Source organism: Phodopus roborovskii, unplaced genomic scaffold (assembly GCF_943737965.1).
Source record: "Phodopus roborovskii unplaced genomic scaffold, PHOROB, whole genome shotgun sequence".
NCBI classification, from domain to species: Eukaryota; Metazoa; Chordata; class Mammalia; order Rodentia; family Cricetidae; genus Phodopus; species Phodopus roborovskii.
The window spans coordinates 5,761,232-5,776,321 of record NW_026126611.1 but is presented as its reverse complement, the minus strand read 5'-3'; the positions used below and the strand labels follow the sequence as shown (position 1 = coordinate 5,776,321).

General features: G+C 45.6%; 1 protein-coding gene across 1 annotated transcript in view; it reads left to right on the top strand.

Moving 5' to 3' along the window:
* Positions 1 to 15,090, top strand: part of Slc22a3 (solute carrier family 22 member 3) — a 63,861-nt gene that overhangs the window by 27,686 nt on the left and 21,085 nt on the right. Inside the window, exons 3-5 of the mRNA XM_051206065.1 lie at positions 5,041 to 5,195; positions 6,308 to 6,476; positions 7,282 to 7,399. Coding sequence (XP_051062022.1) covers positions 5,041 to 5,195; positions 6,308 to 6,476; positions 7,282 to 7,399 — 442 coding nt within the window. The remainder of the gene's footprint in view (positions 1 to 5,040; positions 5,196 to 6,307; positions 6,477 to 7,281; positions 7,400 to 15,090) is intronic.

Sequence of the window (15,090 nt, the reverse complement as noted above, 5' to 3'; positions counted from 1 at the left end):
ATCGCCCCTCAGACCTGACAAGTATGAGACTCAGCAAGCTGCAAAGCCAGCAACTCTGCCCAGCTGTGAGGTCACAGGGCAAGCAGCTGCTCCCCAAACTGGAAAGCTAGGCAGATACAAGTAACTGGTACTCACTGGAGTAGAGGCTGCTGGGTAATGAAAACCTGACCTAAATTGCTAGAGTGTTGGATGCTTAGTGTGTGAGCCACTCTGAGACTGGAAAAACCCTAGGATGTGGCTAAGGCTAGGTCAGTTGTAGAGGAGAGAGAGGAGAGGAAGAAGGGAGGAGGGGAAGGGGGAATGAGGAAGGGGGAGGGATGATGAAGAAGGAGAGGAGGGGAAGAAAAAAGCAAAGTCCAGGGAGACCTGGTCATCAGGCTCCCTGGAACTGTGGTTGCAGACATTGTGAGTCCTGGTGTGGTTGCTGGAAACAGAGCCCAGGTCTTCTGGGAGGACAGTGAGTGCTCTCACTGCTGAGCCATCTCCCCGTGTTTATGATCTCTGCCTCTTCTAAGTCCTCCAGTGTTTCATGGAGACAATCAAGAAGAACCCTCCCTGCTTCTCTTCATAATAAAGCCTGCTCCCAGAATACGCACACACTCGTGCACACACACTCACATACATTCACACACACACACACATACACTCACACACACTCACACACACACACACACACTGACACACACACTCACACAAACACACACACACACTACATAACACCCAAAAGCCAAGCCTGGTTAATTAGAACCTAGTCTGCAGGTTTATGGATGTGGGACCCAAGGTATGAGAAATACCCATCTTAAGGCGGTGCTAGCCTTCCATGTGTGATGAGCAATATGAGGCTACTCTGCTCACCATCTAGTCTAATTCCAGCCACCATATCCCAGTGAAAGTGAAAAAGAAAACGGGACATGTCCTCGATGTCATTGTCCACAGGCTAAACAAACAAAGCTTAGTCACAAGGCATCCTAAGACGCAAAGCAAAGAAAAACACGAAATGACAGCAGACACACCCACAGCTTGCATAGATAGGAACAGCACACATCAAAACCAGACATGGGCGTGGACGAGGTGGTGGAGCTGTCAAACCAGACAAATTTCTAACTATGGTTAATATGATAGGTGACGAATGGATAGAGTAGGGGGGGGGGTGTTGGCAATGCAAACAAGGGTGGAAATTCTAAGAGTCAAAAAAGAAATGCCAGAGATCAAACACTGAAATGAAGAAGGCTGTTAACGGGATTATTAGAAGATGTGGGGGTTGGGGAGAGGCTCGTTGATGGAAGTGCTTGTAGTACAAGCACACAGACTTGATATGGATCCCCAGCACCCACATCAAAGCCGAGCATGGGGGTGCACACCTGTAACTCCAGTGCAGGAAGGCAGGGACAGAGACCCTTGCTAGCCAGCCAGCCTAGGTGAATTGGTGGACTCTAGCTTCAACGAGGAAACTCCATACCCCTGGGTCTCATGTAGTCCAGGTTAGCCTTGACTGCTATTTAGTCAAGGATGACTTGAGCTTATGATTGTCCTATGTACTTACTAAGTGCTAGGTTACAGACACCATGTCCTGACAAGAACTCTGTTACCTGAGCTTACATCCAGCCCAACACGCAGTCACACAAAAGTTTTCAGAATGCATCAAAAGAAGATTCAACACTAAGTTGCCTACAAATACCTCACTTTAAGTATAAAGATGCACACAGTGAAGGGTAAATAAATGGAGAAACATATTCTGCACTAAGGAAAACTGAAACAAAGTAGAACTCATTATATTAATTCTAGGAAGAATAAACTTCACAAGGGAAACATGGGGTTAGTTATAATTGTTCAACAAGACATAGCAGAGTTTGTGCCAAACAACAGAGTTTGGAAATACAGGATGGAAGCTTGGGAGAAACCAATGAATGCCCCATTGTAGTTGGAGACTCAGATACTTTGTATCTGAAATGTAAAAATCCAACCAACAGAATGTTACAATTAAGATGTAACTGAGTTCAGCAATACCACCAATCAACTGGATATATTGGATGTCTACAGAGTCTACAGACCATATCATCCAACAATAGCAAAATACAGGTTCTTCTTAAATACAATAAAGACATTAATGAAGTTTTATTCTGGGCCATGAAATACATTGTAACAAAATTAAAGGAAGAGAAAGTCATATCACATTTAATCGTTTTGTCTCCAAGAAGCTGGAAACCCCCCAAATACTTGGAAATTAAGCATAATACTTCTGGTAACAGAGAAGAAATCTCAAGAGAAAATTTAAATATTTTAAACACAGTGAAGATAAAACAATTTGCCATATTTTGGGTGCAGCAAAAACAATGCAGAAGGGAAATTATAGCACTAATAATATGTTTATTAGAACATAAGACTTATAACCCACAATCTGAGTTTGTACACTAGGTAACAACAACAAAGATGACCAAATTAAATCCTAAGTGGACAGAAGAAAGTTAATGATACAAATTAGAACAAGAAGAAATCAAAGATAATGAAAATAGCGAGTCAGTACAGAAAATTGGTAGTCAGAAGATGGTTCTTTGGAAATCCCCCAAATCTAATTTCCTTTCAGACAAGCTAACTAAAAGAACAAAAGATAGGCCTCAAATTAATGATGGCTTGAAGATAGCTTCAAATCCCATAGACTTTAAAACATAATGAAGGAACAATGTAAATGATTCTACGGCCCCAGAGTTGTCAAGGGAGATCAAGTGGGCCTGTTTTTCCTTCCTTCCTTCCTTCCTTCCTTCCTCTCTCCCTCCCTCCCTCCCCCCTCCCTTCCTCCCTCCCTCCCTCCTTCCTTTCCTCCCTTTTTTCTTTTCTTTTCTTTCTTTTTTGTATTTTGTTTGTTTTGTTTTGTTTTTTGTTTTTTGAGACAGGGTTTCTCTGTGTAGCTTTGGAGCCTGTCCTGGAACTTACTCTGTAGACCAGGCTGGCCTCCAACTCACAGAGATCCACCTGCCTCAGCCTCCCGAGTGCTTGAACGAAATGTGTGCATCTCCAACACCCGGCTAAAGTGGGCTTGTTTCTTGAAAGACATAGCTCACCTAAACTCACAAAAAAAAAAAAAAAAGTGAATTATTTTAATAGACCTATGTCTGTTAAATAAATTGAATCAGTAATGAATAACCTTCCAAAACATGAGCTATCAGGTTGAAAGTTGGGGTAGGTAAATTTTACTGAGTAGGCAACAAATTACTCATAGTTGTCTCCATTTCTTTCAGAAGACAAAGGCAAAGAAACACTCCCTAACTTAATTCTGTGGTGTCAGCATTATCTTACTGCCTAAACCAGATGAACAAACTAGAAGAAAATAAAATCACATTGCCTTTAGCTTTCATAAACACAGGTGCAAAAACACAGGATAAGGGTTGGAGAAGTGGCTCCATGGTTAAGAGCACTGGCTGCTCTTCCAGAGGACCCAGGTTCAATTCCCAGCATCCACATGCCAGCCCACAATCAGCTCTAATTCCAATTCTAGGGGATCAGATGGCCTCTCCTGGCCTCTGTAGGCAATGCACACACACGGTGCAGAGCTACATGCAGACAAAACTCCCACACACTTAGCAACTTCAAAACTAAATTGAGCTAATATATTAACATGTGTGTGAACCACAGAAACTGCCGTTCACTGCTGGTAAGACACATAATGGCCAGTCTTCTCACAAAACTAAGTGCAGAGGACTAGAAATTACAGTACTGGTGTCTACCCAACAGGGCTGAAAATGTCCGTCCACATGCAGGCTCTCATGTGGACCTTGCAGCAGATTTATGTATAATTGTCAGCATTTGGGGCATCTAAGATGTTTTTCAGTGGTTGAATGGATAGATCATATCCAGACGGTGGAATATTACTCCACTGTAAAAAGTTGGGAACCCTAAAAAGATGTAGAGAAAACTCGTTGCTAAGTTCAAGAAGCCAGTCTGAAAAGACTACATACTGTCCAAATCCTATAGGATCTTTAGGACATTCCTATAGATCTGTAGAACATTCTAGAAAATTGCCAATTGTGGAGACATCGAGGGAAAAAAAAAGTCTATGGTTGCCTAGGGTGAAGAGTGACCACTAACAACAAATAATGGGTTGCATAATTTTGCATTCCTACTAGCAGTGAGTTAAGTAAGGACATAAGATTCTTCTGTGTGACCCGCGGAAGGGTGGCTGTGTCTAACAGAAGGAGTGAACCTTGGGTGGGATGTAGCTCTGTAGCAGGGCACTACCTTGCTTGTGCAAGGTCCTGGGTTTGGTCCCTAGCACTGGGAAATGAAACCTGAACCTGCAGACTTGTGTGATGCTATGTCACCTTAAGCTAATTAATTGTCACAGATGCATCACTCGGTGGGGGGGTCGGTGATAGGGCAAGCCATGCATGTGTGAAAGGAAGGGTCCGTGGGGACTCTTGTCTTTTCTGCTTAAATTGCTTGAACCTAAAACTGTTTCAAGACACAGAGTTGACGTTTAAAACGTGTGTACACGTCAAGGCCGTTTCCTTCTCTGCCCTTAATGCAAAGACACAGAAGTAAGAAAGTTGTAAGGAAAATAACACAGGATGGATGGAAACTCTCAAAGGTCATTGAGGATGAGCTTCTGTCAGCCAGTCACCTGGCCCTGTTCACAGGAGCCTGGGAAACGGACCATAGCGCCCGGCCGCCGTCTGAGCGATTAAACTATAGCTCTACAAACCACATGGAAGCAACAGCAACACACACTGACTGGGAACTTCGCAGTCCCCACGTTAGGACTCCATTTGCTCCTCTTTGCCACTCAGTGGGAACAAGGGTTGTGAGGAGGGACAAACAAGCTGAATAGTGGAGTGCTGAGGAGTTTTACCTGGCTTCACAGGAATCATTATCGGTATTGCTTACTGTGAATGTTAAGTTACAGAGGACACATACCTTTTAATTTATTTATTTATGTGCACATTTGACTTTTTTTTTTTTCCCCCCTTTGGTATCCTGTCTCATTCCATTTCCGTTATGCTGACGACCACGTTTAGGACTCTCTCTCTCTCTCTCTTCCTCATGAAGGTATGGCAGGATGATCATTTACTTAATATCCTGTTTCGGTGTTGGCGTCACGGGGGTCGTGGTGGCGTTCGCACCAAACTTTTCTGTGTTTGTCGTCTTCCGCTTCCTGCAAGGTGTGTTTGGAAAGGGGGCGTGGATGACCTGCTTCGTGATTGGTAAGACTTCGTGTTTTGTTGCGACCCCTCCGGTGTGAGAACTAGAGTGGGGGGAAGGGAGGGGGGTCTGGCTCACCATCCCCCACCCGGGAAGTCCTGGAGACTTCAAGCAGAACAGGGGTGGGACCCCCCGCTACTGCAGAGACCAGATGATGCAGAGAACGGATGCTGTTTTAAAACGGGAACCAGACACAGAATATGAAACACTGTCCCTTGCTTGCATCGCTTTGATCCAGGCTGCTCCCTTGGCTCCGATTCTAGTCCAAACCAGACAGCTACTTTAAGTGAGTGGTAGAGGGGTTTATGACCAAGGCACTAAGAGAGATCTGATAGCAATGTCCCAGATGTTGGGATTTCCGATGCCTCCCATGACTACTGTGTGAGACCCTAGCAGGGATGCTTCAGATACCTGAGCTCTATCTATGGTGGGAAAAGGAGACAGAGGGCACAAGGAGGGACTGAGAGGCACTGGCTGGGACGGAGGGATAATTGAAGTCTGTGGCGTTTTTAACACAACCCAAGTCTGGGGTGGGGGGAATGTTCCAGACTGTGAAGTTGGGGAGGCTGCCAGGTACGGAACATGCCTCAGGATGATGAGAACAGAAAAACCAGCCGGTGGGAAGGTGCAGAGGAGGTCGGGGTTCCAGCAATGAAATTTCCCAGGTGGATTTCAGAGATCTGCTACATACGTGAAAAGTCAAACAATGAGGTTCATCATCTAAACTGTCTTGTGATGGTGGAAAGTATGACTCCCATGATTATAATCTCCCGGGGTGGGGGTGCAATGTTCAAGTCCTCAGTGGCACAATGAGAAAGGTGAGCTAGCTTGCTATGTTTATTTTGATAATAACAACGACCTCTCAGCAGCCCCATTGAGATGTCTTAAAACCTTGCCCTCCTCTACCATACCCAGAGGGTGCTGGCTTGGAAGCCTGAGGATGCCAGGGTAAAGAAAAATAGAAGAAATGCACTTTAGGTACCTGGAGAGCCGTCTTAAGCATCTCAGCACACATGGAAGCCTCCATGTGCTGACATCCGAGCGTTTAGCGGGCATCGAGTCTGTTTTGCGGCTGGCTGAGAGCGCCACTAATCTCGTGTCTTCTCCTCTTCAGTGACAGAAATAGTGGGTTCAAAACAAAGGCGGATTGTGGGGATTGTGATCCAGATGTTTTTCACCCTCGGGATCATCCTCCTCCCCGGAATTGCCTACTTTACCCCCAGCTGGCAGGGTATCCAGCTTGCCATCTCACTACCCAGCTTCCTCTTCCTCCTTTATTACTGGTAAGGTGGTGTTGGTCATTACCGTATTGATCCTGTTGCACATGAGCATAGGAGCCAAACCATTGTAGAAATGAAAGCAGCAGAGGCGATTTCCTAAGTCTCCAGAATGCTTCTGGCCTAGGGGGTTGCTAGAGAACTCTGACAACGTACAGAGATTATTGGTTGCTTGACTGGAAGTTGTCACAACAAATAGTAAAATTCCCCAGTACAAAATTCCAGATGAATTAACTGCACTATGACTTACCTGTTTGCAATGCTTTAGTGAGAATTATGAGATAACAAACTAAGTATTTCACCATGCAGATTAAATATGATAAAAAAAATCCATTAAGCAAGTTAACATTCTCTGACTAATGAGAGGTTAAGAATGTGGGAGAAATATTATCAAGATGTTCCAGATGTATGTACCCATTTGACTCTTACTGGGGGGAATATACTAATTTATTCCCCTCATTGAATCTTAATGTGTGGGTAAATCAGGTTCCATGAGTAAGATAAAGACTTTGCCTTCTCCTAATTCACTAAGCCCGAATCCTTTTTGTATCTGTAACCAGAGGTGCAGTATGGGTCTCTGTGCTTGCAAAAGCTATGTACTGTGGAGAATTCTTTTTGTAGCAAGTTAGCCGGTTTTCTCATTCACTGCAAATTTGTAAAGAAAATTCATTTTTGAGAGTCTGTTTTCAATTCTGAGAACCAACCTGATCTGTAATCTACATGGTGCAAGATCCCTCAGACTAGAAAGACGCACGAACTTTTGGGTTTTCAGACTTCTGACCTAATTCTGATAACTCTCCCTCCTCACCAGGGTGGTGCCCGAATCTCCCCGCTGGCTGATCACCCGGAAGCAAGGAGAAAAGGCTCTGCAGATCCTAAGGCACGTGGCTAAGTGCAACGGGAAATACCTCTCGCCAAATTACTCAGAGGTAATGTTACTCATCGCTGGTAATGCGTTGTTAAATTGGGCGAAGCAACTCTTTATGGCTTCTGTGCTTAATTCTCCTTCTTAAAGATATACATATAAATTATTAAACATCTGACTGGATCATTTTCAGCTGAGGTTAATTGACCATTTCAGGTCACCTTTTAGTAGTGGCTCTGAGGTGCTTACACGGTTGTTTACTGTAGAGGTGTAGCATCTCCTCAGCCACCTTGGTTATAAAAGTTATTGATGTTTTTCTTGACACTTGAGTCTCTCTAATGAATTGGGTTCTGTTATTCTTGTTACTATGTTCTTCCTCGGCCCCCGCCCAAGTTTGGGATCGAACCTGGAGTCTTGCTCATGCCAGGCAAGCTCTCCACCACTGAGCCATAACTGTAGCCTCAAGATTTGTTTTTAAGTTAGTCTTAGAAAAGCTATTTATTCACACAAGATCTTGAGCAATAACACAATATTTTAGTTTTAGATTAGCATTTCCCTCCCTGTCTTTCTCCCTCTTCAACCATTGTACTTTCTTTCTCTCTATTCTTGCTCCAGCAGAAGACTTTTGAGTGACTCTGTCCCTGTCCTCACCCCCACGCTCCCCACCTCCACGCTAAAGGGGACAGAGGAAGCGAGCAGCTCCTTACTTACCCTGTGGAAGGTGTGATAAGCAGCTGGATACAGCACATACTTTAAATAGCTCTGAGTAATAAGCATACAGAAATGGTTAAGAGTCCAGAGACCAAGTGAGGGTAGCCTAAGGGGGGGTGGCCACCACAGGGAATAGCAGACAACGGTTTTTAGAAGACATGAATTTTGGTTTAAACCTTGAAGAATGTTGGCCTGCTGACACTATTTTTATTATAGCATCCCATTTGTTTTGATAACAACATTCTGTTTAAAAAAAGAAAAGAAAAGAAAAGAAATGCTAGGAAAAAATGGGATTGGTTGGTTCGTCACCCTCTCTGGAGTCTCCAAGAGCTTGGTAAACACCTGGGCTCCCATAATTGCCTCCTCTTCCTCCTCCTCCTTGCAGGAGGTGGAAAACAGTGGCCGCTGTGCTTATGAAGGTTTCGATAGGCTGGCTTTGGTTTTTGGTGTTGCACACTGGTTCAGAATGAGGCTACAGGTGTAGCCATCTGAACGCATAGCCAAGATGCGGTGTGACCTAAAAACCGTGCATTGCTAAGGCCTGCTCATTGTTGCTACTCTTTGAATGAACATTTGAGGTGGGAATTCCTCTTAGGGAAAGGAATAATCCACCACTCTATCAACCTCCTTCAATCTCTCCATAAGTTCTCACAGCTGGGTTAAGGTTATGGTTGTGTGTGTTTAGGGTTTTGTGTGCGTGTATACGAGTGTGTGTGCACATTCATGTGTGGATGTATGTGTGTGCATGTTGATGTCAGAGGACACCTCTTAGATGTTATTCTTATGGCACCAAGCATCTTTCTTTTTGATACAGTCTCTCATTGGCTTGAGAGTTTCCAAAGAGGTTAGGCTGGCCAGCCAGAAAACCCCAGAGATGCACTGACTCTTCAAAGCTATGGTTACAGGCTTGACATTTTTCTGCCTGGGTTCTGGGGATGAAACTCAGGTCCGAATGCTTGCAAAGCAAGAACTTGGCTGGCTGAGCCGTCTTTCCAGATTTTAGTTTTTGCCGTCCACTTAGCAGCTGAAGACATTGCACACAGAGTCCCAGGGGTGTGAGATCTAGACCAAGGTGTGTGAGAACTCACAAACAACAGCTGCCTATGGCCGTCTAAGTGTAGACAGATGTCCTGTGTCCACACACAGTGTTGTCTGGCTCAACACTGCTCTCGGAGACTCATGACAGAGAGCATTTTAGGGAGGGCTCAGGGTTTGACATGACTGTGCTTGTTAAAGATTCTGAACTTGGATGCAGTGACTTCTGACTCATCATGGTCCTTGCTTAAAGCCAAATAGGCAAGGGGTTTCCATCCAAAGCCAGATTTGACTCCCTAAGGAATTTATCGTGGTATCCAGTTCCACTGCTAGCATTTTGCTACCAAAGCTGTATTTACTCTTTCTTTTTAGTCTAATGATGATTCTCTTTACCTATTTTTTTCTTTAAAATTTGTTTTAGTAAAAATAAAGGCGTGTGTGTGTGTGTGTGTGTGTGTGTGTGTGTGTGTGTGTGTGTGTGTGTGTGTTTTGCCTATAGGTGTGTCTGTGCATCACATGCATGCAATGCCCACAGAGGCCAGAAGGGGCATCAGATCCCCTGGAACGGGAGTTACAGACAGGCGTGAGCTGCCATGTGGGTATTGGGAGCTGAACCTGGGTCCTCTGGAAGAGCAAGCAGCCAGTGCTCGCTCTTAACTGCTGAGCCTTCTCTCCAGCCCCTGTGGCAGGGGGTGGGGGATTAATATAGAAAATTTCAAGCATATTAAAATAGGAAAAATAGGTTAATGAATGTCTGTCCACGTACCACACAGCCCCCTTAATTGATGGCTTGTGACCAAACTTGAGGTTCCTCTCCCCTGGATGGTTATCCCAGATACCATGGTGCTGATCTTGTAACATTTCTGTCTGGTATAGAAGCATAAACATGTCGATTCATCTCTGGGATCACAGGTACTGTCCTTGGGACACAGATATGAGAGAGACTCATCTGACTTAGACTCAGTGCGAATAATCAGAGCTGCCATCCAGCTGCTGCAGATAAGAGTCGTGGGGAATGCAAACGGGGAGGGTGATGGCGTCCAAAACATAGCCTCCATATCATTACTCTAAGAATAAATGATTAGGCACAGTTATTTACCGTTGGTACTCAGCATTGCCAACAAGAGGCGCTCCCCTAGGCACGCTTGTGAGGGCCCGCCTAGATTAAGGCTAGCCTCTGAGGATGTCTGTGGGGGATTGTCTTGATCACATCAGTTGATGTGGGGAGACTATCTTAATCATGGGCAGGACTGTGCCGGTGTGGGGATCCCCAACTGTGTAACACGGAAAGAGTAAGCTGACCGTTTGCACGCCCTGATTTCGTCACAGACATAGATTCGTTGCAGGCTGCTTGACTGTGGATATAATGCAGCGGATTCTTCTGAACTTTAGCTGCTGTCACTTTCATCACAGGATAGACTGCGACCTGGAACTGAGAGCTAAATTAACCCTTTCCTCCTTTGGGTTGCCTTCGCAACCATACCAAGCAGCAAGGTGGCTTTTCCTGTTCCCGGATTGTCTTACGGTGGCTTTGCAGTTCTGTGCTGCCCAGGGTGTTTAGATATTGTGATGGTTGGCATAGCTCTTCTGTTCTCTTCTGTTGTTTTTCTGAGCAGCCCCAAGGATGAAGAACCTTAAGCAGTTTTAATGTAAACAAAGTTGTCTGACCTGTCGCTTGTGGGATGCCTGTTGCCAAAGGAGAGCTATGAATGCCTGTAATGGGAGGATTGTGAACTTCAAATATTATGAGCTTTGTATGCGATTTTTTGGGGGAGGGGTAACTTGATTGTTCCATTCTCTGAAGATGACAGCTTCCTGTCACAATGTCAAAGGGTGAACACAGCTTCTGAGAACCCATTAACACGATCTTCTGTCTTTGTATTCCCTGTAAGTTCAGCGGTTAGAACTAGAGTTTAATTGTGTTCAGGCTTGATGTTTTTGGCAAGCCTACTTCTTGGAGATATTGGCTCACCTGCTTGTCTCTCTGGGGATGTTGGTGGAATGGACAATAATTGTCTGGGGGGGATTAACTCATCGGGAGTTGCAAAATGACTTATTCTCATTTATCGCTGGAATATTAGTATAGGTGTTAAGTTTTCTTACCAACTTTTGGTTGCCTTTGCATATAATTGTCTAGGAATGGAGGCCGCCTTGCCCTGAGAATGAATTGGTCCCCGGTGTCCAGTGAGTTGCATTCTTTAGTCTCCTTGTAATTTTGGACCTTGGCAAATTGCCAATGTTCCAGTCCTTCGTGACTGTTTTTGGTTATGTCCTATTGATGTTCACATTGCCTCCTCTTGGGTAGATCAGGCTTACTGCGTTGGATCCTCCATCCATCCTACACTCTCTGGGCATTTCCTTGCCCTTTAGTTTGGTGACATTTTTAGGCCACCTTCTGAGTTGCAGTCTGGTATGTGGGACCCCCCCCGTCCTTTTTGGTTTTGAAACATCTTCAAATTGAAGCCATCCCCTGCACCCCTAATAACCTTTTACATATATATGTCATGTGCATACATGTGTATGCCTGTGTTTGCAGGTGTGTGTGCATGTGTGTGGGAGCCAGAGCCTGATGCCAGGCATCTCCCTTGATTACTTTTCTGTTTTCTTTACTGAGGTGGGATCTCTCTGAACTAATTGCTTGTCTCCTCAGCTAATCCTGCTATCCAGCCTGCCCAGCGTATCCCCTGTCTCTGCCTCGCAAGGGCTGTGATTATAGCCAGGGTGTCAAGCTTGCCCGTTGTTTCCATGAGTGATGCTGGGCATCAGACTCCAGTCCTCATACTTGTGTGGCAAGTGCTTTACCCCCTGAGCCATCTCCCTGGCCCCACAGCCTTTTTACATCAGCGGATTTAAGAATTAATGAACTAGCATTTTCTATGCAAAACTAGTTAAGTCTGGACAAACCACAGACTCCTATCTCAAATAGTGCTTCAACTCCCATGAATCGTAATAGCGTACAAATTACCTCTTATGATAACTCAGGTGCTGCTGAGCTCTGGCACCGGAATCAAAGCCCAGTCCTCTGTGCTGTGATAAGCGTGGCAGTTATCAATTGCTCACCTATCAGCCGCTTAGATAGCCATTGCCGTGTCAGTGTTAGGACTGCCTTGAACCCTTATGTTTACACAGGCGCTTACCTGCATCTCACTTGCATATACTCCCAAGGACAGTCAGGGCTAAGGCGGGATTGAACAATGCTTTCCTGTTTTGCCACAAAAGCCTCTCTTCGTGGGCGAATCCCAACATTTGTGAGTGCTCACTTGGTAATCGCCTTGTCCTTGGAGAGCGCTCTGATCCCTACCTCATCCACAGGGAGCAGAGAAGGTTAGAGTGGCTGGAATCGGAGAGGCTTAGAGGCGGTTTGGCAGCTCTGTCCTTTCGGGAACTGCCTTGGTCATCTGCCAAGTCCAGCTGGCTCCACTGTTGACGCTCTCCGGATTACAGATTATAGCTGAAAGTCAGCACAAGTTAGGGGTAGCCCCCAAGCCAAGGCTTTAGAACTTCAGGGACGACATGGGAGAGAACAGCTACTTTGGATTTAATCCCACCACTCAGAGGGGACACCGTGTGGGCGGGACATTCAGGAAATCACCTCTGTCGTTACTTCTCTTTCTGAAAGCATTCTCTTATTTGTTGTTTAGCATTTCGTTGGTATATATTTGCTGTACCAAACAGCGGGTTTCATAACAACGCTCTGTTTAAGGGTATCATGTAGTTTGACTATATTCACACACACACGCATAACTGCCTTCTGTTCTATCTCAAACGAATGGCGATAGAAGTCCCCAAAACCAAACTCAAAACCCAAGTAGGTGTTTGCTTTGAGATCAGTGGGAGGTCTGTAGAACCTGGGCGAGTGTAGAGAGTCCTGGGTGGGTGAGATTTTCAGTGGCGAGCAGTGCATATGAAGAGTTAGCTTACACAGCTAGACCTGCCGTCTCTGACTTTCAGCATGCTATAATTGTTGAGGTGTACCTAGAAATAGGAATAAAATCCTTAGTACATGTACAGTACGGTGGTTCTCACGATGTCTTTAGGGTAACCCTTGCCGTGCATGACCAGTAGACAGAGGACCTGACCACCTCTTTCGCTTTGCTCATGGGGTTCTAGCATATTCCAGTAACTGAATGTTTCCTTTGCTACCAGTTTGGATTTACTTCCCATCATTTATAACATGGTATCTCTTGTCTGACACACCTAGCCAGAGATGACTCAAACTTTCCACTCTGAAATGATAGACACTCGGTAGTTTGGAGTGCAAGAAGCAAATGGCATGTATGCAGGTGAATGATGGGAAGGGCCGCGTTGAACACCAGCGTGAATTGAGGGTAGGACCAGGTACTGCATGTGTGAGGTTACAGAAGAGACGGGCAAGCATTTTTAAAAGCTGACTTGAGTGATGGACAGCTGTGTTTAGTCCATTGGTGAGTGATGGACAGCTGCGTTTAGTCCATTGGTGAGTGATGGACAGCTGTGTTTATCACTTTCTTATCACGAAAGGTGCTATCAGTGGTAGACTAGCTGCTTACACCCTCCCTGTAAAAACACACCTGCCAGCAGTGTCCATCGCCGCTTGACTTACACTGATACTGTATTATATACTTCCCTGCCCCATGTTAGACTCAGCTACCTGGCTTGACTGACCGCTGCTGGTTCAAGACAAAGCTCTACCAGGTGCAAGCTCTCCTGCCTCAACCCCCACCCCCAGCCTAGCACAGTCTGTGTTGTGCCTGGATGGGAGTCTCAGAATGAACGCCACACTTTGGGGTGAGCTGCCTTGTAGACCGTGGCCAGGAGCCCACTGTTTCCTTAGCAACCACAGCAAACTCCACATGTCTGTATGAGTTGCAGAGATGAGGAGAGGGTGTTGTCTTCACACAATTGAAGTTCCCTGATGTCCCTGGTCATCACAGCTGGGCTGTTTCAGTTGCCAGAAGAGGAGTCAGCTCACATCTGGCTCTCCAGAGGGCATTTGATGGAGGTAGGTCAGCTTACCACTCGGAAGTGTTCACATCTTCTCCCTCATTTCCATATGGTTAAAAACATTTCTGCTTCCGTTGACTCCGGGTGCGCCGGTGCAAGGGCTCTGACCTCAAGGTAGGTGGGATGTTCTTCCTGCCCTCTGATGTGGGCCTGGGCTGGGTGATGAGATTTAGCTTGTGGTAGATTGCCAGGTGCAGTGCAGTTGGGGCTTGGATGCTCTTGTGTGGCTGAGCCTTGTCTCTGTACTTCATCCAAGGATGAGAGGAAAATATTCCCAGGCTCACCTGATGGTCCCAGAGGACCCAGAAAGAATTTGGAATAGAGTTACTCCGGCAACCATTGCCTAAAACTACTCCAGAAATCTCCAAATCTACCCCTAACTGTGAGCTAATCTTGATGGATGGGTGCTAGGCAGCCTCATTTACCGGGAGCTGATACATGGAGAGAATAGCCATCACCACTCCATTGAACAGGACTGGACCACGTAGGCAGTAACTGCGGCAGCAGTTTTGACTGAGGGATTTTAAAGGCCTGTAGCCTCCTGATCTTCTTCCTTCCAAAATCCTGGCCTCTCCCCAAATGGGAGAAATTCTTGGAGAATTTCTAGGTGACAAAGCCGCTGATACCACAGGACTGAAGGTCCATGCTCATCAGTGATGCTTGAATGCTATTCTGGACCAACCAACCAACCAAACAACCAACCAACCCACAGGCTTGGTCATAATTGGCTTATAAGCTCACTGCTGATAGCCAATCCAGCTCATCAACACACATTCTCTCCTAGACTTGCTCACAGGAAGTCCCCTCGGCGGTGTGTTTAGATGACGTCAAGAATGGACAGTTTTTGAGCTTCTTGACCCCAGAGGTATTTCTTTGGGGTCATGATGAGTATCAGAGATCCCAACAGGAAAGGGTTAAAACCTCTCCATCTCTGTTACTAGACAGACTTCCAGCTCTTGAGCGCTATGCTCACTCTTGCACGTTGGTGTACTGTGCATAGATGGTAACGTTGCCATGGGGAGGGAC